The sequence below is a fragment of the Telopea speciosissima genome, chromosome 10 (assembly GCF_018873765.1).
Source record: "Telopea speciosissima isolate NSW1024214 ecotype Mountain lineage chromosome 10, Tspe_v1, whole genome shotgun sequence".
NCBI classification, from domain to species: Eukaryota; Viridiplantae; Streptophyta; class Magnoliopsida; order Proteales; family Proteaceae; genus Telopea; species Telopea speciosissima.
This window is the reverse complement of record NC_057925.1, coordinates 26,744,753-26,772,457: the sequence shown is the minus strand read 5'-3', so window position 1 is coordinate 26,772,457 and position 27,705 is coordinate 26,744,753. Positions and strand designations below refer to the sequence as shown.

The following is a 27,705-nucleotide window of genomic DNA, read 5'->3' as shown; positions in this document are numbered from 1 at the left end:
CTACAATCAAAACATAAATCTCAATTAATAAGATTAAGTTATGTGCAGATGAATACAAGACTAATTTAAGTTTTTTTGGTTACAATTGTTTCTTCTTATTGATATATATCTGAAAATTAATTATATTGGGTTTGGGTTGTAGTGGGATTAGCAGCTAAAGCTGTACATGGCATTATAAGAGCTCCAACTGAACCAACAATTCTGTTCCTAACTACTTGCCAAGTGAAACAGATTTGTCAACAGTTCTGCTCCAACTGAACCGACAGTTCAATCTCAAGTTGAACAGTTCTGATAATGGATCTATTATCTACTATATGCCATGGTTTCAACCTGTTTACATTCATTACAACCCACATTTCCTTGGACCTAAAATTGGCATTGGTTGAACAGTAGTTTGTTCAACAACCATACTTTCCCATTTTCCATCTTTCCACAATCCATTATTGCACCTGCATATTTTTCTACTCAACTTTCTTATGGATTAGAAATTGTGCCCTCATACCTCTGCGATCCTTCAATTGTAGTTGAGGATGGGGCTAATGGCAATGGTTATGGTGGAGTTCTACCAATACATGACTCCAAACATTATTTGTTTGCCCATAGACAGTTCCATCTTTGAAACCTCTGACTGTTTCTAAGTATAGTAATCCATCAGAAATGAACAGCTCCTGACCATCACCCGATGTCTGATTCATAAGCATCTCCAGTTCTGGTGATGGGTTACTTTCCCATTACCAAGCTTCCATGTTCAAATCAGGAAAAAGGGGGTTTGGGCATAGGAACAAAAATCCACTACATAAATCATGTGCGCTCACAGTTTGGTGAAATGCAAATCTAGGGTTTTGGTAAAATCTTCAACATATGGTGATAAATCCCTAAGCCATGATACTCTTCCCTCTTATATCAAGATAAAAATTCATAAGTCGATCAACTCCTAAACATATCCAACTCTTCAACTTCAGATTTATAATTCATCAAATGAAAAAGTGAAAGAAAGAAACAGAGAACCTACCCTTTCCAGACCAAAAACAACTTCAGTTATATGAACAATGATTTCAATAGACGTTTAACCTTTAGATACCGAGATTTACCAGTGATCAACTGAACAAGGATTGCCGGAAAACCTACCCTTTCCAGACCGAAAACACAGATCGCGACCTTCGTTCCTCCGATATTTTTTTTCTCCTTTTCAATATCAAGATAAAAATTCATAAGTCCATCAACTCCTAGACATATCCAACTCTTCAACTTCAGATTTATAATTCATAAAATGAAAAAGTGAGAGAAAGAATCAGAGAACTAACACTTGAAACCCTAGTTATATGAACAATGATTTCAATAGAGGAAGAAAGATCGACAGGAGTGGGATAGACGTCTAACCTTTAGAATATACCGAGATTTTATCGCTGATCAACTGACTGAGGATCGCCAGAAGATGGATTGCCGAAAAACCTACCCTTTCCAGACCAAAAACACAGATCGCGACCTTCGTTCCTCAAACATTCTTTTTTTTTTTTTTTCTTTTCAATATAATTCCCTCCGGTGTCTCCGGTAAAGGGTATTTTTTTTTTTTTATTGTAACCGATTAAGGTAACTGTAAAATGCCGGTTCACCTGTCAGTTGTTTGAACAGTTACGATTCACAGGGTAAATCTCAACGGCTGAGATTTACCCATCGCGTTTAGTGTTGCGCATAAGGTACTTTATCCGTCGCGCTGCGACTTTTTTCCCATAGAAAAATATATCGATGCGAATCTCATTGCAAAATAAAAAGTTAAAGCGGGCCCGGACACCTATTTCACATATTTCAGAGATTTGGAAATTGGAATCGAATAATAGACAATCGAATCAGTATGGGATTCGGACCGTTTGAATTGATCGGGTGAGTTACCGCTGGTCATCCTTGTAGGACGCGCGCAGGCACACAAGAGAAGAAAGCGAGGAGAAAGGGTATTCTAAGTTTCAATGATGGAAGATTACGAGGTGAGGTTCTTTTATCCGAGTTTATGCAACCTGGGTTTTCTATCTTTCTTTATTTTCCATTTTTTTTCTTTATTTCCTTCCAATGGTTTCTCTCGTTCTCAGTGTTAGAAATATCCGGAGCTTTCAGAATTTGTCACAAGGATTAAAGAGTCCCTACCATGGCTTGAACACTCTGAAGGCGTTTTATTTTTTTCATTAAATCTTATCTCCATCAAACTATTGATTATGGTTTCTCTTAGAATCTGAAATAATGAAGTCCCTTAAATTTTTAGCTCAAGTAGGGAATTTGTGCAGTGACTGTTGGAAACAAGCCCTTTCATAACAGTGACCATAGCAAAACTGAAAACTCAGTTAACTTGGGAAGCAATTGCCATGGAGTTACTAGTCATGTTCTGGGAAGAAATACTAAAGGGAAAAGAAAAAAAGCGTCTCCTGGGTTGGAGAGTATCTACCGAGAACTTGACACAATTTTTTGTAGGAATTAGATTTGATTCCTCTGGTCAATTATCCTTCAGGTGATGCAGTACTTTTTATATCGTTTTGGGTTTTGAATGTCGTAAAAGTTTTCAGTTTGGCTCTTTGGATTGAAACGTAGTTTGATTACCCAGCCAATCTATGTTTATTTTAGTTATTTTTTCTCGTTATTGGAGACACTGAATCTTGTTTTGGCATCATAATATAGAAGAACAATTACTTTGATAGAAAAAACAGATGGTTATAGTGAGCTTAGGACTTGACAGTAAATTAACATTTGGAGCAATTGGTTCCATCTCAGTTGTCATGTTAAAAGGAAAATAAGAAAAGAAAAACATCATTTTGGTTGGAGAAATTCAATCAAGTACCAGAAGCATATCATTCTGGGAGTCATGTTTGCTTTTACGGGTTTGTTATGGTAAGTGTACTTTAATTATCCAGCAATGTCTGTTTGCTGTCTCCATATTGTGGAGACAATTTCATTTTGGCTCCTAGAAAATCATTGAAGACCCAAACATCAATGCTTTCCATGAGCTCTCATTAGTAAATGAAGATCTTCTCATTTGGTGTGTAAGATACCGCTGGTTTTTGTCTTCCTCCTTTTGTCATCTGACTTTGGTGGCAATTAATTAGTAAATGGAGATCCAGAATTCCACAGAGCAGACCAACCTTACTTTTGGCTATTTGATAGCTCTTTCTCAACATAGAGAGCGAAACAACAATTCCAGCAAAATTCACCGAAGTGCTGAGAGTAGTTGCCGTCCCAACCAACGAGGTTGAAAACATTGTTCCACTCTTTGGGTGAAAAAATTGATCGTAAAGGATGTTTTTTTAGTTATTTATGCTTTTCAAAGTGAGATCTGTGGCAAAGCCTGTTTTAGCTGGGGCTATAGAAATTCTCTATAATTTGTGAAAAGCTTCATCAGACTCAAAACTCAAATTTTTTTTGGGTGATGAAACTCAACCATGTCAATAAATGAGCTTTGTGATGTCCCTAGCCTTATCCAAAGTTTCACTACTGACGTCCTAGAACTTCTTGTAGATGATCTAGTGCACCACTGTCCACGTGTCGGTGTCCTATGGATACAATGTTAGATTGGTCAGTTTGATCATTGTGTACAGTGTTTATGTAATCTATGGCGTTCTTCTCTTGCCTGTGACACACATGAGACATGACCTTTTAAATGATAGTACAGAGGCTACAGAGAAACAAGAAGTTAGATGTACCAACTATATGTGCGCAGGGGGGAGAGAAGATCTATTGGATTGGAGGGGGAGGGGAGAGAGAAGATAGACACACAGCAGCCCTCATTTGGCTCTCACTCAACACCAAAAATTCTTATTCTTCTCAATCAAAAAGTGGAAGTACAAGTATTTATATACGACTTCAATATTATAAAAATATCAACTACAAAAACTAAGAAACTGTAATTGGACTCTCTCTAAAAAACTTACTAATAATCGTCGACACTTGTGCTACTGCTACCCAAGACTTAAGAAAGATAAAGAACTACATAACTATTAAAATAGAACAATCCTAATAATCATTGGCACTTGTAGCAAACTACTAATAATTTTAAAACTATTCTACGCTACTGACGTATATTATTAAAATACACCCAATTTACAAATATACAACAAATCTAAGGCTCAATTTGCAAGATTGAACCACATTGTCATGTCCCTGCATTACTCCCCACCTTTAGATTGCCGCATATGAGTGTAGCATTTACATACTGTGGTAATGATCCAAAGGCCACAGCTCATTCATTTTGTATACAAGGTGATAATCCTTTATTACCTACCTTCTATCAGAAAAGCGAGCCCTTATTAAGTTTACTGAAATAGCTCAGATGCTGGACTTCTGGTAGAATATCTTCTCTGTATGATTATATCTAGATAATTTTGTGATCCTTTTGAATGTTCACAGTCGTGTCATAATTTAGTTCTTATAATTTTAATTGTATTTTTCTGATTAAAAAAAGTTGGAAACTGTAGATAGAAGAAAAAAAGCAAGCTGCAGCAGATGTTCTGTTTCAATATTCGAAATTTGTTATGGTGTGTATTGGGGAGGGAGTTCGTCCCAGTGACTTGAGGCTGCATTTGATGAAGGTACTGAATCATTGTGTTCAACTAGTAACCATGTCAATTTTAGGAAGATAGTAAAATCTTTGGTTTCTTAGTTTCCTCTTTCCGGATTTTAGCTGGTAATTTAATACTGTATGCATACATCTGAATTATTTATTTATTGTTGTTGTACATTTGTTAATTATATAGTTCTTTTTGGTGGAAATGAAAACTATATTTGTTAGTTATAATTGTTCTGATGTTACTATCATTCTTGCACCATAGATGCACACCTTGGCATATTTATTCGATAATCGATCTCAACAGTGAGGAAGTTTTTATTATTTTAGAAGAGTGTGCTTCCCACAGTATTCTTTTTGTCTTATTTTTTTATTTCATGCAGTTTAACTTTTATGCCCTTACTCTTTACACTAATAGCTTTAGATTTTATATATTTATTTATTTTTGATTATGGCTGGTCATCATAGACCATAATAGGAGCCGGTTTTTTTTACTAGTAAAGTTATATCAAAATATAAAATAAGATCTGAGATACAACAGGCCTACAAAAAGAGACAAACTGATGGTTAGGGGAATTATGACTTGTGTCAACATGACACCAGTCCATTTTATTTATAATAATGAGATATGAGGTACAAAGACAATAAAGCCTCTAGGGCAACATTACATAAATCCTAAGGACAATTTTACCCTTATAACCCATATTAGAACACTCCCCCTCAAGTTGGTGCATGGATATCATACATGCCAACTTGCATACAAGAGGTACAAAAAATTTACTACTCAAACCATTGATAAAAACATTAGCTTATCGTTCTCTAGACTTGAAAAATTGAATACAAATCAGTCCTTGTTCCAACTTCTCTTTGATAAAAGGACGGTCAATCTCCACATGCTTGGTTCCGTCATGTTGGACCGGATTATGGGCAATGTTGATAGTAGACTTGTCGTAGTAAAGCATCATGGATAATGATGTAGGAAGACTCAAGTCTTTCAACAGTCCCTGCAGCCACATTAATTCACAAATCCCATGGGATATGGCACGAAACTCGGTTTCAGCATTGGACCTAGCAACAACCGTTTGTTTCTTGCTTTGCCATGTGATCAAGTTTCCTCCAACAAAAGTGTAGTAACCCGAAGTGGACCGTCGATCATCAGGTGATCATGAAGGGAGAAAAGAATACCTTTGCCTGGGGCATCCTTCAAGTACCGTAATATACGGATCACAGCATCCCAATGGGAAGTATATGGGTCATGCATGTATTGGCTAACTATGCTAACAACAAAGGCCATATCTGATCGATTGTGAGAGAGGTAGATCAACTTTCCAACCAATCGCTGATATTGTCCTTTGTCCACTGGATCACCAGTTTTACTAGAGAGACGAGCGTTTGCTTCAAAACGAGTTGATGTAGATCAAAGCATGAAGAAAAGCGCAGAAAATATTGTTCACGTGAACAGTACCACGAGGTACTATTCATGCGACACTGTTCAAGTGAACAGTGATTTGGGGGCAGATATGGACAAGTTGGTGGAGATTGAATGCAACTTTGAAGACTTCTGGAAGACTTTCTAATTTATTTAGTTTCTATTTTAGTGTGCTTCCTTTTGTTTTAGAAGGCTGAAATATAAAGCCTTAGTAGTTTCTAATTCTATTTAGTTTCTATTTTCAATAAGGTGCCATTGTCACTAGTTGTTTGGTTTAGTAGTTTCTATTTCTTTCTATTTTCAGTTAGTTTTTATTGTAGGAAGTTTCTATTTTCCACTTTCTATTTTGTAAGTGTTGGAACCGCATCCTCTAAAAGGCCGACCTTGTAGGAAAGGGAGGAAACAATATGTATATCATATAGGAGCTCTAACACGGCGGACAATCTAAAGGGTGACCTGGGTGGATAAATAATTTTTTTAACACTTGCCCGCTCCTAGAGGGACTCGATACCGTGCCCGTGCTTGCTCTAATACTATGTTGGAACCGCTTCCTCTAAAAGGCCGACCTTGTAGGAAAGGGAGAAAACAATATGTATATCATACAGGAGCTCTAACACGGCGGACTATCCAAAGGGGGACACGGGTGGATAAATAATTTTTTAACATGTTTGAATTGCTTCCTCTAAAAGGTCAACTTTGTAGGAAAGTGAGGAAACAATATGTATATCATACAGGAGCTCTAACATAACAGACTATCCAAAGGGGCACACTGGTGGATAAAATAATTTCAACACCTGCCTGCTCCCAGAGGGACTTGATATCGTGACCCCTTCCTGCTCTGATACCATGTTTGAACCGCTTCCTCTAAAAGGCCGACCTTGTAGGAAAGTGAGGAAACAATATGTATATTATACAGGAGTTCTAACACGGCGGACTATCCAAAGGGGGACATGGATGGATAAAATAATTTCAACAGTAAGCTTGCCTAAGCTATTAATATGCCCCTTATTGTAAAGAAGGATCAGAATTGGAGAATAGAGTTTGTGGCCAAGCTTGCCATCGGTAATGGGAGATATTCCATGTTTCAACAACTAGGATAGCTGTGGGTGAGCGACCCAACCTGAGAGAGCCATTCCCTTAGCCCCCTTCTCTTCTTTATCTTGTTCTCCTTTCTTCTTATCCTTTATGTTCTCCATTCATATGTAATAGAAAACTACAATAAAAAAAAAGAGTTTGTGGATATGTTCAGTTATAGCCACAATCGCAGTAATATCACCTGAATAGTTTTACCAGAGTAGCAAAGAGACCGGCTGCATTCTGAAGAAGATTAACCAAAATTCTCCAATTTGATGGACACTTCAATATCAAAACCAAATCTGTCTTTACAATCCGAAGATTCTTTAATAATAATAATTAACAAAGTAATACTCTCCTAGCCAACTTGATCTGTATAGACATAACTAACAACTCCTAATCTACTTAGGACTATTGGAACTTACTCCCAAACCTCCCCTATGTATTGCCTAAAGACCAGACCACCAAAGAAATGACCTACATCAAGCCAGTTACTAGACAGATCCAATAACATAAGATCATCCCAATATATCTTAATACTAATGATATAAGTTAAAACAAAATAGGATCTAATAGTTAATGGCGACACTTAGATTGATAAACTTTCTCCCTTCTTCGCTGGATAGACCCCAAGGGTCTGTGTATGGCGAATGACCAACGCCCGCTTATGTGGAGGCATGTATGGGATCACCTTTTGAGGATGGTCCTCATCTACAACTGAACACCATGCAATAGATCAAACATTAAGTATCATCCAGGTGCTTCTTCTCCTTTTTCCTTCTTTCATGTATGGATTTGTGTGCAATGTGGCAGTTTCTCCTTTTTTTCCCCCTCTTAAATAAATGACTTAACTTATTGGATCTAGCAAATGATGGATACTGATTCCTAACAACTGACTTCCCAAAAAGGGAAAGGAAGATTTTATTGTTTACTTGAAGCATTTCTGTAACTGCAATTCCTTCTACTGTGATTATGCTTCCACATGATAGACTAATGTTTAATTTGAAAACTTCCCTTTAGTTGAACATTTTACCCTCCTTTTACCGCAGCTTTAGAAGTCAAACTTTCAACAGGTTGTTGGTTTCCTAACAACCTGATGCAAACCACCAATTCATATAGCTTAGGAAATAAGTTGTAAGGATCTGCTGAAATTGAGCAGAAATAGGGCTGAACTGTTGTGCAAGACATGGAAGAATTGAAGCTGGTGGGGTTGTATTAATCTGACAACAGAAAATTGCAGGAAAAGTTGTGGGAAAATTAGAAACTGGAATATAGGGTTTATTTTATTTTATTTTTAAATTAAAAAAAAAAAAGTTTTAACCTGAATATTATCTGGGACCCGGGGCAGCCCCTAAATTTTTATGAATGAAAAGTTGAATAATAAAGAATGCAAGGGGGGGACATACCCGCCTTATCCCAACCCAAAAGATCAAAAGCTCTCTAACTCACAGCCAGGAGCCTAAAACCAACCCACCAACCAACCCATAATTACAAACAAACCAGAAACTTAAGAACCTAAAAACGCAGCACTGGCAGCCCAACTCGATCCTCCCAAATGATACGTCGGAGAGCTACCAGAAGGTCCTCTCCAGCCCGAAATACAGAGTTTGAGGTCATCTCACAAGCAAAATTAGCTAACCAATCTGCTGCCATGTTGCTTTCCCTATAGGTGAAAGAGATGAGAGGGCAAAGGGCACCACATAGGCTGAGCACCTCCTGAAAAGCTGAAACCAATACCAGCAGGACCAAATATCACAAGTTTTTCTGGTCATGAAACTGACAGTTGTAGTGGAATCAGAGTTGATATGGAACTCAGAAAAACCCAACTCTGCATACAACTTCAAGCCATCCCTAAGGGCTCTTAGCTCTGCCACCGCATTAGTGCAAACACCATAAGAGCTAGCAAAAGCTGCTGACACACTCCCATCGCTGGCTCTAATAATTCAACCCCCTCCCCCCAAGCCCGGGTTTCCTTTACAGGTACCATCAACATTGAACTTAACAGAATTAAACGGTGGGCACCAATAAATCGGAGTGGGTTGCTTCCGCCTAATTTCAGGAGCAACCAGCTCAAAGACATTAAGAATCAGTTGCTCCCTAATGGGGGGGGGGTATGTTTAAACTTCACAGGGAATTGAAGCTCACTCACCCAAAATTTCACCTTATCCACAATCGAAGCCGCCGTACGGCGCTTATCCCCATGCCTTCTGTTATTCCACTCCCGTCAAAGTTCCCACACAATAATAGAAGGGATCAAGCCCACTACATACTGACACAACCCCTTGGAGCTGGCATGCTCATGCCAAAACAGCATTCTGCTTCTAACATCTTGAGTGGGAACCAACTCCACATCAAACATCCTCAAGAAAAAGGCCCAAACCTTCGCCGCCGTTCCACCCGACAATAGGCAATGGGAAGTCGAGTCTCTTTTGGGGCTGCCACAACACACATTTGGATGCCAGGGGGATTCCAATGGACATTAGCAAGTCCTTCATTGCAACTTTCCCATTTAATAGCTGCCTAGAAAAAAAGCCAATTTTCGGAGGAAGAGACTGATTCCAAATCCGGCGCCCATACGGCACCGTTGGAATATGACTTCTAACAACACCCCATGCTGACATAGCCGAGAACCGCCCATTACTGGCCGGCATCCACACCACTTTATCCATGTTGCTAGTGAGATGAAAATTGCATTGAAGAATCTCTTCCTGCACCCCAGGGAAATCAATCTGATCCACCACCTCCTGGGCCCATACCCCATCATTATTTAGAGCATCCCTCACCCGGGTGGATAGATCCACCAGATGCGCCCCATCAACAAAATCGATAAGGGGGCCTCTCCCAAGCCAATTATTGAGCCAGAAGCTAATATCATCCACACATCAACCACCTGGATTTTTCAAGAACAAAATCCTTGAGGTTCATAGCCTTTCGCCAGGAGATAGAACTGATAGACCTCCTCCCTGCCAGCACAACATGTTCATTTTTAAAAAACTTGGCTCTAAAAAATGACGATCAGAGAGACTCTTCAGAGATGATACGCCACAGCTCCTTTAACCTTAGCGAGATACCCAGCTCCTCAAGCAGCCGAATTCCCAGACCATCCTCCTCCAAAGGTTGACAAACCTTTTCCCACCTGACCCAATGATGCCTCTTTCCCCATTCAGAATGACCCCAAAGAAAATCCGCACATATACCATAGAATTTTTCCATAACCGTTTTGGGGATATCCAGAGTGGAGAGTACATGAACAGGCATCGAGGAAATAACATGTCTAAGAAGCACCACTCTACCACCTGGAATATAGGATTTTCAAGAGAAATTTAATAACTTTCAAACCACAATTCAGGTAGGCACCAAACTTGGAACAGATAGACCTTATGGGTTGATGTACTGTCCAGTTATGTCGGGATAATTTTCTCATGCTTCCTAGGGAATCTGATCGGACCAGATTTGAGCTCTGCTTTCAGATTTTTGATAACAGAACAGGATATGCCACAGCATGTACAAAAGAGAATTGAAGTCAAAAACAGTAAGCAGGTTTTACCCAGCCTTGTGCACTGGGTACGCTCTTTTCAGAGTTGAGGGTGGGCCTTGGTGCTTTGGTAAGGTTGCCCCATTGCGACCTAATGGTTGTGGGTTCGAGTCAGGAAACCGCCTCTCTGCAAAGCTGGCATAAGGCTGCATCATGGAACAAGGTCTCACTGAGATCTCACCGAGATCTCACCTTGATCTCGGTGATCTCACCTTATTTCGGTTTTTTGAAGGTCCGAGACGAGACCTTATACGAAATAAAAAAAATGCATCGATTCGACGGGATCTCAGTTTGACTGAAACAAGACCAAACCCAGGTGATGCAGAGCACTGCCTTGGACCGACTCAAACCCATTTGAGTATCCATGTGAAGATGAATTGGGTCCAACTGGGTCTTTGGGTTCTATAGGGTATTTAATTTATTTATTTAATAAGGTTTTTATTACTAAGTTTATATGTAATTTTCTGTTTTAGTTTTAATAGTTTATTTAGTGATAGTGTCTATCTAGGATTTTTTTTTTTGTAAGTTATGAGTCCCTTAGAGTTAAGGTTAATTTCAGTTTCAGGAGTCTTTATTTTATCTTTAAATACTCTTGCAATCATTTGTTTTCAGATTTGATGAATTAGGTATTTGAGTTGGAGTTTCACGTTTGTGGAGCCAATGGAGGCCATGTAGCCTTTCCCCCCCCTCCCCACTTTCTGTGCGATTTTTTCTCCTTCCATTCTTCTTATCATCTTCCGATCTCAGGTTCTGTTTTAGCAGAAGAGTGATTAACAGAGGGTTTGTCAGAACTCCTTCGGCAGAACTCAGTTTGGCCTGATATCTTGATCGAAGGTAGGTCTTTCATAGTCGATCAGAACCCTGGAGTTTCTTTCCCCAAGCCCTCAACTGTCTTGAGCAAGTAAACCAGTTGCAGGTCTGGTTTTCACCTTTACCACAAGGAACAACTTCAGGTGTGCTAATCTGATGCATCGAGTACTGTTTCACCAGATTGTTACTTGGGTTTCAAAGGACTGAAGTAGAGTGACATTCTCCCAAAATCTGGGCCCATTAAGGCTTTGTATGGTAATGCTTCTGTTTTTTTTTTAGTGTTTTTGGATTTGACACACTTTTATGTGTTTCTGTGTTTTTTGAGCGTTTCTGGGTCTTGAAATGCTGTATGGTAACCCTGAAAAAAAAAAAAAAAAAAAACGTTTATGAAGTTTAGAAGAAACAGAAATCTGTATGGGTCGCACTTAACAGAATCGTTTCTATTGTTTACCAAAAATTATGTAATTGCCACCTACACCATGGCTTTTATAATTGTGGGTTTTTAAGGAAAAAAAAAAAAAAAAACAGGCTTCTTTCTCGCAGCTAGCGAATATGATTGCCTCATATCTCCATTGACAATCGCCCCTCCCTGAGTTAATTGACCCCCTGCAATGCAAACATGAGATCAGTATTCTGCTCAGCTTACCACAATGAAGAACACAAAATGAACACTTGGATTCATTGGCCTCCAAATCCCAAGCCTCACCCAATCGATCAGTATTTTGCTCACCTAAGCAGACATTGTATGATACTCATGATTTCTTAACTGACTATGCTATGAACACTTGAATAAAAAAGGTCTTGGTGGATTCGAACCACCATCCCCTGGAACATGCTTGAGACATGCTCATGTTCCAACTTCCAAGTGTTCTACCAATTTGAGCTAAAGACCCAACAAGTAAAGTTTGAAATTTACAAGTAACCATCAGAGCATGCCACAAACCATACTCTAATGATAATACCCAATGGGGACCTTGCCACAACCCTTCCTAATGTTCTCACATGTATTGAACAAAACAAGAGATCATGTAACAAAACAAGAAAAAAAAATTGAAGAGGCAGATCAAAATCAATTGTTTCTTCATTAGGTAACAAGTTAACAGACACCCACACTGAGAAGATATCAATAACTATTCAAAAAAGAAACCAAAACCAGAAATGACATCAATGAGAATTTTCTCCATAGAATAATTAGAATTATTTTCACCTTCCCATAATGATTTGAAAATGGTTTGCAACTAACTCTATGATTGCCAAAAAGAGAAAGAACTGTATTTGGTTACCTAAAAAATAATTGTATGCTCTCTTCACATATCTGATCAACTAATGTGGTTACTGAATTATTCAATTATCTAAAGATGCCACTCCATTAGGGGAGCCCTGCATGATAAAAAATGAACTATGCGAAACTATGAATTATTTGATAAAAGACCACAGGTAAATAACAGTTTATGCACTTAAATAGATGCATGTAGCAGGCTTCCACTGACAACCACATGGAGATACTAGCATATACCACAAATTTAAATAGGCATTAATATAATGTTTACACCCCAAGACATACGTGTGCATACAAGTAGAAACAAAAAACCATAACCCAAGACCAGTTTGCATAGGAGTCCATTTCCAACAATTAGCTCAGAAACAAACCATATTATCTTGCATCAGACCAACCTACACAGGCTCTGTTTCTGAGATGTTCTCCGTGAAGATTAGCAGATATGCTAGGAACATAGATTTGAAATAAACTTACAGCTGCAAGACCAATAACAGGTTGAACAGTAGGCATTCCTTTCTGAACATCAGAAGTGAGACAAAAACCAGGTGGTGCATTGTTCAATTCTTGCCTCAAGTTAGCAGCAAGCCCAATGACAGGTGGATCCGTATGCATTTCCTTTCGAGCATTAGCTGAACTACCAATGACATGATGATCAGTAGGAAATTCGTTCTGTATATTATCGAGTTCTTCCCCAGATTTAATCCAACTCAAGCATACAAGTAAGGTATTGATATATTCCTTGAGCTCAAGGTTTCAATAGTCCCTAAGATGCATGATTTATAAAGGATCGAACCTAATTTACTATCCACCTTGAACCCAAATACCTAAACACACCCAGCAAAACCAAATGACCTAATTGTCCTCTTAAACTCAATTTTTGTCCTTTCCTAACCACACCTAGTGCATACCCATGTGGGCATATGGTACATTTCTTCCATTCTTCAAGAGGACATTGTCCTCTTAAACTCATTTTTCTCTCATCATAACAAGTAGAAATTCTGATTTAGATATAAACCAAGGCAAAAGGGTAGAGAAGCTAAACACCATCAATCTTTTATTTATGTATGCCTGAAAATATTGGAGAGCATGGCCTTTTGCATTATTAGGGATGACAAGACAATGAAAATGATTGTCAAAAGAATCCCATCAAACAAAACAAATCATCTCATTACTAGCAAAAACAAATAGAGGTTTGATTTTGCATATATTGAGATGAACTGAGAGTTGAAATCATAGAAAAGATCAAACTATATGAAACTAGAGAGAGAGAGAGAGAGAGAGAGGTCATGTTCCTTACCTTTGATTAAAAGCTAGCTAGTGAATTGCCTTCCCCCATCTCAAAAGACGATTCTGAGAAGAACAATATTGGAATGTTAGAGAGAGGCCATGTTCCTTACCTCTTATTAAAAGCTAGCTAGTGAATTGCCTTCCCCCATCTCAAAAGAGGATTCTGAGAAGAACAATATTGGAATGTTCTTCACAGATGATTGTTATGAAAGGAGACGAGAGAAATGTAAAGGAAGGGTTAGGGGAGTACAAATCTAGACTTCTCAAAAACGCAGAAATTCCATAGTTTGGGGAATCAATGCATCCCATTCAGATAACTAAAGTTATAAACCAACAACCACAAACTTGGAGTTCAAGATTGAACCACAATAATACAAAGAAACAGAACAATAGAAATTAGTAAAAGTATTTAGAACCAAAGAACTACTACAAGGATTTAACCGAAATTTCTCCAACAACTGAAACCAAAGAATCTAAACTAATCCTTAGACACATCATCTTTCCTGTACTTATAATTAGGAAATTAAAAAATGAAAACATAAAAAGATATGAAGAATAATCTTACCTTCGTATGTCTACAAAAGAGAAGTAGGATGGATTTATGAGATTAGAGAAATCTCTGGAACTCTAGAAATTCGTTTCTGCAAAAGGAATGTAGATCTAGGTTATAACACTGGTTAGAAGAAGAAGAAGAAATGATGGAAAACAGCAGCAGAAGAAGAAGAAAATGAAGGAAAAGAAGAGGAAGAAGAAGAACAGGGCTTACCTGAGTTGGAGAAGACGATGTTCAGCAGAATCTTAAACCAGAATCTTGAACGTTCGATCGTGGTTTCAATCCCTCACTGCCTTGAAGAAGACGATGTTCAGGAAAAAGAAGCTGTCTTTTTAAGCGTTTTTTAGTGCTGAAGAAGACGCTGCAACCAGAATCTTGAAGGTTCGATCGTGGTTTCAATCCCTCACTGCCTTGAAGAAGATGCTACAACCAGAAGCTTGAAGGTTCAATCGTGGTTTCAATCCCTCGCTGCCTTGAAGAAGACGCTGCAACCAGAAGCTTGAAGGTTCGATCGTGGTTTCAATCCCTCGCTGCCTTCGATCGCAGAGTACCTTCCAAGAAGAAGACGATAATTTTAGGGTATTTTTGATGGGTTATATGTTTTGTAAGGAAAATACCACAAATACCCCTTGTAACTAAAGACGGGTGTTTTTTCTCCGAATTTTGAAAGAAGTATTTTTATCAAGTGGGAAACAGCAATTTGGTGTTTCTCAAATGGGGCTCTAAAGTGTGCCTAATCACCTGTTCGTTTCAAAAAAACAAAAAACCAAACCGGACATACCATTCAGTTTTAAGTGTGTTTCTGTTCCAAAAAAGTGAAAAAGCACCAAAAACACTAAAAAAGAACGTTACCATACAGAGCCTTAGAGTGTTGTGGAGGAAGATCCAACTCCCATCGTGTTTGGTTTTTCCGTCTGTGGTTTATTCTAGAGGTTGAAGACAACTACCCCCAAACCATCTTCCACGATTCTTCTTGCTTTTGCTTTCCATATAACCACCTCTCCCTCTCATTAATTATATCCTGCCATTAAGATTTTACCCATTCTTAGTTTACCCTTTTCACAAATACGTTGCATCCCATTCACTTGAATTCCATTAATTTACGATATTGCCATCCTATTATAAACTTCTGTTTATTTACAATTCTGCCACTGGTCTTATATACTTCCAAATATTTACTGTTTTGCCACTTGTGCCTATGAAGTATGAATTGAGTTAACTAATGCTTGGGTGGGCCTTAAGCAATCCGATTTGGGTTTTCGAACCTCAGATCTGCATTATCAGGTATAAAGGGCCTTATCTCGATCAAGACCAGTCGAGATTTCGATATGTCTGGGTCATAGAAGCCTCCATGTGTAGCGAACATCCCTTTTTTTGTCATCTTGTGGTGCAGGTGGATTGGGTTTGGGTGGCATTTATTTATTTTTATATCTATGAAACCTCTTTCTTTTCTCTCTTCCCATAGGTGATTGAAGGAAGGCATTAACTTACCTACAAGGTTTTCTTTTCCTACGAGCCTACAATCACAATAACCTATAGACCTTCGCTTATGATTATAGTGCAGTTCACAATCCCAGAGGGTCTGAAGCTGCTCTTCCATGGCGATAGATTTCTTTTGGGTTCGAAGCGAATGACCCTTTTCATCATAAGCTTGGTTTTGCAGTTCTGAGTTGTGAGGGGTTTGCCCTGATCAATGACAAGCTTCGAGAGAGTCATTTGAGGTGGTTTGGTCATGTTCAACGGAGGCCTAGGGACGCTCTGGTAAGGAGTGGTATGATCCCGATAGAAGGAACTAAAAGAGCTAGGGGCAGGCCTAAAATGACCATAAGAGAAGTTGTGAGGAAGGACATGCATAGTCTAGGTCTTGTTCCAAGTATGACCTCAGATAGATCTTATTGGAGGGCAAGGATCCATGTAGCAGACCCCATTTAGCTGATATTTTCCTGACTTGCTGGGCTGTTGCTCTTTCCTCTTACCTTCATCTTTCACCTCTCATTTCCTTATGTCTTTTCCCATTTTCCTTCTCTCATCATACTCCCCACCCCTCCTTTCCCATCTCTTCATTCCCTTTTTGTTAGACCTCAGTTTTCCCTATATTTATTTATTTTTGATTGGATCCATGTAGCCGACCCCATTAAATTGGGATAAGGCTGGGTTTGTTGTTGTTGTTGTTGATACAGGGAAGTTCACAAAGCTCACGACCATCAGCATGCGAAGGATGCTGTTATCTCTCGCTATCTATATGTTTCATATTTTCTTTTCTATTCTATGCCCAACCAAACACGCAGAATACAAAATTTTCTTTTCTTTTCTGTCGTTCCAAACACAGCCTTAAAGAAAAATCTCTTCCATTTGACCAAGAAAAGGAAAGGAATAGTTGAAGCCAACTGCAACAACAACTCGGCACTATTCACATTATCCTCGGCAGCTTTTACCTTGTTGAAAATATTCCCGAAATAATTATTTTTCCAATCTTTAAGGTGCCACTTCAACCTTCAACACTTACGACAGAAAAAGTCAGTAAGAGAGCCTTGCATAGGAGCAGCCCAAGAAGAGCGAACACAGTCAAGAAAAGACTCGTCCAGCAGCCACATTTTCTGAAACTTGAACAATCTTGGAAAATGAAAAGGATCAGAATTATGAAAGAGAAAGGTTTTGTATATTGTATTGAGGAAATCAAACTAGTAGTTGTTACAATGAGAGTGAGGGTGAGATAGACACCATCGTCAGCTGCTGTATGTCACATGTACTGCAGCTCAGGAACCAGCTTTGGCTTTGGATGGGTCTAAGAGTCTTTACTCCGTGGTCTCACTGTGTAGTTTCAATGTATTTACATTTGGATGTAATACAAATTCTGCTAAAACTACATTGTCTACTCTGAACTTGTTCCTAGCTTTCCTTTTTTTTTTTGGGGGGGGGGGGGGGGAGGGGGTGTCTGTCAAATTCATCCAGTATTGCTATATGATATGTTTGTCTTAGGAGGCACTCAGGTGTCTCCATCGTTTTCCCAAATTCACAAGGGCAGCTGCAGAGAGCACCTCATAATTTTCTCACAGAGGAACCCTTATTGTGATGCTGCTTATAGGGATATTCCAATGGTGGGTTATGGGGATGGTGCGGAGTATGGACAGCACCACACTGCAAGTTTGATCCAGAATGCCTCCAAGCTGTCTGTTCCATTTATACACATATATGAGTAGTCATTTACCCATACATTCACAAGGTAGCACATCCAGGCCCCACACCTTTGTATCATAATAACATGGGAGAAAGGAAGAAAAGGTAGAAGAAAGGTTTTTAAGTACATGATGAGAAGATCTCATGGTCTTCTTGATGATGAAAAGAAACATATCTATGTGTAGAACTTGTTTTTGTTCTTTTATGGGTTTTGTTTTAATGGAAGTTATTATTTCAGACAAGTGCAGGTGGTCAATAATACCACAGAGCCCTAAATCAGAGAAACTTATCCAAGACCCTTTATGGATCTAAAAATGAGTGATGAAACATGATTTTTCTGATAGAAAACACCAGAACAACACCAGCATGAATAAAATCATAAATATATATATTCCAAGAAGAGATCAGCCATACTAGTCAAGTTGCATCAGAACTGGTTGGTCTGAAACCAAGTTCTAAGATGATACAGGAGTAAACATTTAACCTTCTTTCTTGCCCAAACTCTACCAAGTCAACTCAGTATTTGCAGTGGTCAATGTGATCCCCAATTGAGAAAACTCTCCACAGTTTCCAAGGAGTCTCTACTCTTGGAAACTGGGAAGCCAAGCACCACATAATGGCAAGAATATATAACCAACTGAAAATTTTGGGACTCAAAGATTAAAAGCAGTCTCAGAGAAACAGTATAGAAGATTCAAGGGAAGGTTGGACATTATAGAGTTTGTAATATATGAGTGTAGATGATATAAAGAATAAATTTGCTGTTTTACATCAGCAGAGACCTACACACATGAGAGGCCCTGCAAAAAACCCAAACCTGAAATTTACGAACAAAGAAATTAAGAGGATGGGAAATTTCTATGGCAGAAGAGCTGCACTCCCATAAAAAATTTAACCAGTTCTGATGCAACTTGACTAGTATGGCTGATTAAAAGGAAAATTATATACACTGTATACCTGAAACCCTCCCTGCTTTGGCCTGAAAAGAGATCCATGGGGTTCCTAAACCAATATATTCCATCGGGACTGAACCGACCTGAGAAAGAATGGGAAATTTCTTCCCAAACAAATGATGACTATACCTGGGACTAAAAGAACAAAATAAAAACATAGGGAGGTGGGGAGGGAAAAACCCCGATGGGAGTGCAGCTCTTCTGCCATAGAAAAGCCAGACTGACCAGAGGATACTTTGCCCCACATGAATTGAAGCATTGTGGATTTGTGGGAGAACCATACAAAAGACAGAGTTCCCTATTCTTTAATCAGTTAATTGTCATTCCCTTTAGGAACCCAAGACACATTCAGGTCCTGTTGTAATATGGGTACAAGGGTAGAACTGTCAAAAGGGTATTTTGGTCTTGTACTCTATTCTGGAATGTTCCTCTATCTAATATAAATAAAGTTGGCCTATGTCACATTGGCATAAGTTATTCTCCCTAATTTCATATTTCATCATGGTATCCAAAGCTAAGGGAAATCAATCTAGGGATTTCGGTTATGTTTGAGAGTAAAAAAACAGCAGCTGCCGCCTTCCTTCCAACCTCCACACCACCACCATAACAGCAGCAGCACCACCACCTCTTCCGCCTCCTCCTTTCCGTCACCACCAACCCTTCCCCCTTCTCTCTCCTTTCTCGTGTCTCTCTCTCCTCTCGCGAGACTACAGCCCCCCTCCTCTCCACTTTTTTTCTCCTTTTTCCGCTTCTACAGCCACAACTGCAGGTTTTTTCTCCTGCCTCTCTCTTTCGGTCTCCCTTGGTGGTGAGTGTATCCCACCAAGGGCCCTTTTTTTCTCATCCACTATGTCCTAAATCTCCCACTTATTTTGGAGATTTTTTTATGTGCTGTTAAGTGAAGATTTGTGATATTTTTTCCCCTTCTCTGTGACCATGTCTAACGACGAAAATTCTGCCATCTCTTCTGGGCAAGGGGGGACCTCTATGCCTCGTGAGAAGGATTTCCCTAGTTTCCAGACTGACTTTGTCAAACTGGATGGCAATAATTACCTCATGTGGTCGAGGTCTGTTTCGCTTGCCGTTGGTTCCCATGGTTTGAAAGGTCATTTGATGGGTACCATTGTTCGTCCCAATGCTGCAAGGAAGATCCAGGATAAATGGGATCTTGATGAATGCCTGGTAATGTCTTTTCTCCTCAGTTTCATTGATCTTGCGATTTCTCAGAGTTATTTGTTGTTAGAGACTGCTGCCGATGTCTAGAGTGTTGCCAAGGAAACCTACTCTAAGGTTGGTAATGATGCCCAGTGCTATGAACTCCGTCGGAAGATACATAAAGTGGAACAAAAGGATCTTACTCTTAACCAGTACTACAATGCCATGAGAGGTATCTGGCAAACTTTGGATTTCTATGGGAAGTTTACTGCTACATATCAGGCTGACACTATTGCATGTTGCCAATGGGAAGAAAAGCTTCGGGTGTATGATTTTTTGGCCGGACTGAACATGGAGTATGATCCCATTCGTGCACATGTCTTAAATAGGGATCCCCTTCCACCCTTGCCCAGGCATATGCCATTATTGCTTCTGAAGAATGCCGACGTGAGGCTATGGTACACCCTCCTCCTGTGGAGCGTGCTGCCCTTTATACGGCTCCCTCTATAGGGGCTTTGACTTCCTCTGCGGCTTCTCCTGTTCAGAATCGTGGTTTTGCTGCCCCATTTGGGCGATCTCCTGTTAAGTGCGACTACTGTGGGAAAGAGTGTCACACCAAGGATCGTTGTTGGAGACTTCATGGCCGTCCACTTGATTCCCGGGGGTGTGACCTGCCCAAATCTGGTGGAAGTGTTGCTCATCAGTCCATCTCTGAGGATGATTCTTCCAGTTCCACCAGTATACCTCTCTCTACCGATGAGATGACCCACTTGTGGAGTTTAATGTCATGGTTGGAATCTACTACTTCAGTGCCTTCGGCCCATGCTAGTGTTGCCTTTGCCACTACTGCTTCCTTTGCCAGTTCTTCTATAGGTATTCGGTTTTGTGGTCATAGCTCCACTGTCAAATCCCCCTTTTTGGATTATTGACTCTGGTGCTACTGATCACATGACCAGTTCTCCCAAATACTTTTCCCAATATTATCCATTAGCTGGTAATAGTAAGGTTCGAGTTGCTAATGGCTCTTTTTCTCCTATTTTTGACAAGGAGGTTATATATTGTTCACTTTCCATTTCTTTATCTTTTGTTCTTCATGTCCCACATTTTTCTACTAACCTGTTATCCATTAGTAGTATTACACTTGAGCTCAATTGTAAAGTGACTTGCTTTTCTTCTAATTGTGTATTTCAGGACTTGGAAACAGGCAGTACAATTGCATGTGGTAAGATGGAAGGTGGCCTGTACCTGTTAGAGCAGCCTCCTACTGCATTATCTACCGTGGCTTCTCTCCTAGGATCAGGATCTAAAGCACTGGCTGATTTACATACGTGGCATCGTTGATTAGGACACCCACTGCTAAGAACTCTTACTAGCTTATTTCCCAGTTTTTCTAAAGATTGCAATTTGAACAATTTTCATTGTGATGCTTGCATTTTTGCAAAGCAAACCAGATCTACATACCCAGTGTCGGATAATAGAAGTTTAATTCCTTTTAGCTTAATTCATTCTGATGTGTGGGATCCTACCCATGTGGTTTCTTCTTCAGGTTTTCGTTGGTGTGTGACTTTTATTGATTGTTTTAGTAGAACAACTTGGGTTTATTTAATGCTCTAGAAGAGTGATGTTTTTTCAAAATTCAGCATTTTCATAACATAGTTTCAACACAGTTTGATGCTAAATCAGAATACTAAGGTCTGATAATGGCACTGAATATTCGGTTGGGGCATTTCAGTCTTATTTTTCTGCCCATGGGATTTTTCACCAAACTTCCTGTGTAGATACCCCACCTCAAAATGGAGTGGCAGAGAGAAAAAACCGTCATCTTCTAGAGGTTGCTAGGTCTTTGATCTTTGCTATGAATGTTCCTGTTTAGTTTTGGGGGAATGTTGTCACCACGGCAGCCTTTCTTATTAATAGGATGCCATCTCTTGTCCTAAATAATAAGAGCCCCATTGAAACTCTTCTAGGTAGTGTCACTTTCCCTGTTGCCCCTAAGGTTTTTGGCTGTGTTGCTTTTGTTCGGAATCATCATGTGCATGGGAAATTAGACCCCAGGAGTCTTCGGTGTATTTTTGTTTCCATGGATGTTATTTTTTAGGGCAATGTTCCCTTTTACCCTGTCCCTCTTCAGGGGGAGTCTGTTTACCAGGAAGTGGTCCTTCAAATTCCCATAGATCTGCCTTAGGAAGAAGAGGATTTTCTTGAGGATGGGGTTACTAGTCAGGAACAGCAAGGTGCGATTTCTGTTCAGGGGGAGACTCCTGTGTCCCCTACTGTGCCCACTGAATCCATTGTTCAGCCAAGTAATCAGCCAGGTAATGGAAAAAGGGTTCAGGGAGATAAGTTACTATTGGCATATGGCAGGAAGGAAAATCTCGACCAGAACAAGCCTATTACCATCTTTCCACTAAAATTGACTGCAGAGGTTCCAAGTTCTACCATCTTTGAACCCTTTGGTAAGCTTCCTTTTGTTCCTCCTAATTATTATCCTACTCTTGACCTTCCTATTGCTACTAGGAAAGGTAAATGTAGTTGTACTCAACACCCGATCTCAAATTTTGTTTCTTATGACTCATTATCTCCCATTTTTCAGACCTTTCTTGCTTCCCTGTCTTCTGTGTCTCTTCCTAACTCTTGGCAAGAGGCAGTGGCACACTCAGATCGGAAAGAAGCAATGAAGGAAGAGGAGAGCCCTTGATAAAAATAACACGTGGGATTTGGTTTAGCTTCCACCGGAAAAGAGAGTTGTAGGGTGTAAATGGGTGTTTGCAGTAAAACATAGGGCTGATGGGAGCATTGAAAGATATAAAGTTAGGTTGGTTACTAGGGGCTTCACCTAGACGTATGGGATAGACTATTAGGAGACGTTTGCTCCAGTGGCCAAGATGAATACTGTGAGGGTTCTCCTGTTTTATGCAGTAAATCAAGGATGGAACTTATTCCAACTTGATGTAAAAAATGCATTCTTACATGGTGAGTTGACTGAGGAGGTCTACATGGATATTCCACCAGGATTTGATTCTTCAAAGACTCAAGGAAAGGTGTGTAAGCTCAATTGAGCTCTTTATGGGTTGAAGCAGTCTCCCCAGGCATGGTTTGGTAGATTTCATAAAGCAATGGTCTCCATTAGGTTCAAGCAAAGCAATGCAAATCACACGCTATTTATTAGGACCACCAAACATGTGACTATGTTGATTGTATATGTTGATGATATGGTCATCACTGGGAGCAGCCAGGAGGAGATTGATTCTGTGAAAAATTTTTTGGGCACTGAGTTTGAAATCAAAGACCTGGGGATTCTTCGGTACTTCTTGGGTATTGAGGTTGCCTACTCTAACAAAGGAATCTCATTATCTCAAAGAAAGTATACATTGGATCTATTGACTGAGACAGGTATGTTGGGATGCAAGCTAGCAAACACCCCTATTGAACCTAATTGTCACCTTCGGTTAAAGGAAGGAGAACCTGTGAATAAGGAGCAGTACCAGCGACTGGTAGGACGTTTGATTTGCCTGTCCCACACTGGTCCAGACATTGCATGTGCTGTAAGTCTGGTTAGCCAGTACATGCATGATCCTTATTCTACATACTTGGATGTTGTCTGCAGAATTTTGAGGTATTTGAAAGCTGCTCTAAGAAAAGGAATTGCTACTTCTCCCTATGGTCACATGAAAATTGAGACATATACCGATGCAGATTGGGTAGGATCAACTGATGACAGGCGTTCTACTTCTGGCTACTGCACTTATGTTGGGGGGAATCTTGTCACCTGGAGAAGCAAGAAGCAAACTGTTGTAGCTCGTTCTTGTGCTGAGGCCGAGTTTAGGGCTATGGCCCAAGGTATATGTGAGGCCCTTTGGCTCCAAGGTTTATTGCAAGATCTTGGAATTGAGGTTGAGAAGCCTATGCGGTTGTACTCTGATTGTAAATCCGCAATCAGCATAGCTCATAATCTTGTTCATCATGGTCGAACAAAGCCTGTGGAGATAGATTGTCACTTTATCAAGGAGAAACTTGATAGTGGTCAGATGTGCATTACATTCGTTCCTTCAGATGATCAGCTTGCTGATGTTCTTACCAAAGGATTGAGTCCTAGGTTATTTGTTTCTATTGTTAGCAAGTTGAGCATGATAGATATATATGCACCAACTTGAGGGGGAGTGTTGTAATATGGGTACAAGGGTAGAACTGTCATAAGGGTATTTTGGTCTTGTACTCCATTCTGGAATGTTCTTCTATCTATTATAAATAGGGCTGGCCTGTGTCACATTGACACAAGTCATTCTCCCTAATTTCAGATTTCATCAGGTCCAAACAGTTCAAACCAGAAGGACCTTTTCAATCACTGACTACCTTGACCAGTGAACCAACCACAAAGCTAGATCAAAATCAAATCTGCTTAATTTGTACTCTTCAAGAAACCTTGACCGGTGAACCAATGAACCAGTGAACCAACCATTAATAATACTTACTCTTCAGGACCTTTTCAATCACTGACCACCTTGACCCAGTTTATTCTAGCATTTAAACAACTGCGGCTCCCCTGTTCTATCAAGTTTTCCGGCTAGTTTGCTGTGATAATTTCCAGAATAATAGTACTAGATCTGCAGCCCTGTTTTCTTAGTAGTACTAGGATTAGCCTGCGCACATTGCTCACCCGAATGAATGATTGATTATTATGTTATAAAGAGATATGAAAGGCCAAAGTGACTCAAATTGGTACACAACTAGTGAAGGGTGATTTCTAGCTTACCCCATTGAGCAAGAAGCAAGCTCCATGAGCTATTTGAACATTGACACCACGGCCATCGATGATGGTATAACTACCAACAATAAGTGGCTTTTGGAACTTGATTAACATATCCCTTTGGAAGGTAATCCACACCATACCTGATCTAATTTTTGTCACTCTATGCCTCAATGTCCCAACCCTTGGATTCAAGGGATCATCAGTTGGGTCTGTCACTTTGTGATGCGTTACCCCTACACCAATGTTGTTAGTCATCTTCCCTGCAAATCCTACTGAGCATTTAGCCTGTTTTTGCCTGTTATTTCCCCAATTAGGGTCCCTACGCCAGCAGCGATCAATCACATTCAGGGCAAAACTGAAGTTTGCTTGAAAGATTAGGAGAATGGCAGTCGCGAAAAGTCGTGAAATTTGGGGCCTCATGGTTTTTAATCTGCACTAATTAATTTCAGAGATATTGAGGAAGCTATCAGAGAAAGCAGTAAAAACCAGACAACGATTCTGATATTTTGAATGCGAATTTGCAAATTTGAACCCTGGGTGAGATGGTTTTGAGCTCCGAGGGAGAGACAAAAGAAGATGTGTATTTATTTGGTTCCAGCTGTTATTACAAAAAGCGCACTAAGAGATTTTTTTCCCCCTCTCCTCTTCTTCTCCCACCCCAAAACAAAATCTTTTTTGCAACAACCACTCACACACAGAAGCAAGATTTAGGACATTTTCTCTTTTTTGTATCTGGTTTTTGAAATGCAGAAACACATAACCAAAAGATAAACACATCAATAGCATAAGCCCTAAAAGAGATACAAATATTTGTTACCCCTAAACAAATCAGAGCTCGCAGATGTTGGAGTCCTAAACAAAATCGGGCACAGAAAACCTAAATCTATAAACAAATGGTAGTAGAAGGAAAGGGTTCTAAAAAAAAGGTTTAGAATCATAACAGGATTAGAAGGAATGGATTCTAAAAAATGGATCGAAGTAGAAGGTGATGGAGAGACCTGCTGTGTTGAACGAGATGCAGATGGTAGTAGAGGGCATTGCTTGCAGCCGAGCCTTGCGATAGAAGACGATGGAGAGTTGAAGAAGGTAACACTTCTCTTTTCCCTTTGTTCGAACAAGCGGTAGCAGGCAGTAGCTCGCCGATAGCAGAAGGCGATGGAGAGTTGAAGGTAACGCTTCTCCTTTCTGTCCTCTTCTCTTCCTTTGAGCCTTGGGATAAAGAGATTTTATCAGGCAACAGTTTCATTCAAGGTTGTAAAAGACGATAAAAGCAACTTTTACTTGTTTCTACAATAACGTTTTTGTTGGCATAAATTGTTATAAATTATGATTTATGGTAACAGAAACACATGAAACAAAACAGGTTTATTAAACGGTTTTTCTGTGCCATTTGTGTGTTGGGAACACAAATAGCACAGAAACACCAGAAACATAACATTATCAAATGGTACCCAAATGTATGTTTTTATTGTTTCAGACTTCCAATAGCTTGCTTCAATTCTGCTGTCTTCTAGTTTTATGTTGATTTTTTATGATTTGATGTGGCTTAGTATTGATTTTTGGATGACTTGATGTGACTTAATGTTGATTTGTGATGACTTGATGTGGCTTAATGTTGATTTTTTATGATATAAGGTATATATTGTAGCATACTAAATAATGTTAGAAAATAGGGAAAATAAAAAATAGCACTTGGGTGCCTTGGTCACCTAAGCGCTTAAGCAACCCTCCACCGCCTTGACGGCTATGATCTGCAATCAATCAACATAATTATTTTTGCTGTGGCAACTATTTGGATCTTCTTTTCATTGTTCCACAAATTTTTATTTATTTATTTATTTTTTTGGGGGGAGGGGGGTGTTTCTATCATTTGAGATGTAGATTTCTTAATCTTGAGTCTGAAATTTCAAAAATGGATTTATGCTGCTGGATCATGTTTTTTACCAGCCTGATTTGATTGAAGATTGCATTGTCCTATAATCAGATTCTTCTGTCTGGGTGTGCCTTGCTTCTTAGGCTGAACCCATTCTTAATTGTTTTGGGTAAAGGTTCCCTAAGGCTATGTTTGGAAGAAAAGAAAAGACAAGAAAAGAGAGAAAAAAATTCAAAAAAATAGACAGATAAATCAATTATTACCTCATCACGATTTGTCTTATTATGTTCTTTCTTTCTAAACATAGCCTAAGCGGTTCACTTAGGAAGCTAAGATAGAGTTTTAGAAAATCTCGTCATTCCTTTACAGAGAAGAAGAGGACCTTTTCCTTTGAATGGCAGTTCAGTCTGACCTGAATATCCATTATTTCCTAAGTACACACAAAAGGAGGAATAGAAAGAGGATAATTTTGGCTTAATTTAACTGATGTGACAATGTTTCCTGTTAAACCATGGGATAGGTTAGGTATGTTCCACGATAGAAGGAGTCCTCTATCGTGGACTCTACCTGAATCCTATGGTTCCTAGGATGTTATCTAGTTACTTATATTGTTTCCTTGTATTCCTAATTTGAGTGGATGTCTTGCTGATTTCTTAGTGTGAGAGTTTAATTATGTTTTGTACTTTTCTATTCCTAGTAGGAAAGCCTTCTTGTAATCAGCATAGTTATAAATAGAAATAAAGGGGGAACTCTAGCTATCGATTACTAGTCTTCTTTGCAGTCTATTCTTCTTCTTCTCTTTCTCTCTTGTATGATTGCTGGTTAATAGATTCTGAAGTTGTTTCATTTCCTTTTTAATTTTTCTTAGGAGATTTCAGGCATGCCAACATCTTTGAAGAGAGAGACATCACAAACAACTTCTTCACCGAATGCAATGAGTGAGCCATCAAGCTCTGGTACCAGAGGGGATAGGGCAGACGGCTCGCACGCACTATAATTTGTTGTGTGGGATCATCTACTGAATTTATGTTTTCACTTTCTGAGACACTCACTCACATTTGATGGTTAAGCCAGATTCTTATGTTTTTATTTTTTTTTATTTTTTTAAATATATTCAACATATGCAAATATATAGTCTCATCTTTAGACATCCTCATCAATATAATTACTTGAAGATTTGATTGGGACTGTGGGAGTGATCTAACTTCCAGTTTGCCTCTTGCCTGGTTTGGTAGCCCAGTCAGTCCCTTACATTTCTAACAATTATTTTATTTTAGGAAAAAGATC

General features: G+C 39.3%; 1 protein-coding gene and 1 long non-coding RNA gene across 2 annotated transcripts; both read left to right on the top strand.

The window, feature by feature from the left end:
- Nucleotides 1–1,851: 1,851 nt before the first annotated feature.
- On the top strand, nucleotides 1,852–27,457 carry LOC122641519. The gene is made up of 3 exons (XM_043834779.1): nucleotides 1,852–1,982; nucleotides 4,455–4,568; nucleotides 27,287–27,457. The coding sequence occupies exons 1-3, from the start codon at nucleotides 1,965–1,967 to the stop codon at nucleotides 27,413–27,415; spliced, it is 261 nt and encodes an 86-aa protein (XP_043690714.1). The 5' UTR covers nucleotides 1,852–1,964; the 3' UTR covers nucleotides 27,416–27,457.
- Nucleotides 13,211–27,172, top strand: LOC122641520. The gene is made up of 3 exons (XR_006329922.1): nucleotides 13,211–13,341; nucleotides 15,904–15,912; nucleotides 27,162–27,172. It is a non-coding gene; the product is annotated as an uncharacterized LOC122641520 (long non-coding RNA).
- Nucleotides 27,458–27,705: the final 248 nt, after the last annotated feature.

Excerpts from the sequence above, each read along its gene's own strand:
- LOC122641519 (XM_043834779.1), top strand. Across the intron at positions 4,569-27,286 it reads TGAGGCTGCATTTGATGAAG|GAGATTTCAGGCATGCCAAC; the intron begins GTACTGAATCAT and ends AATTTTTCTTAG.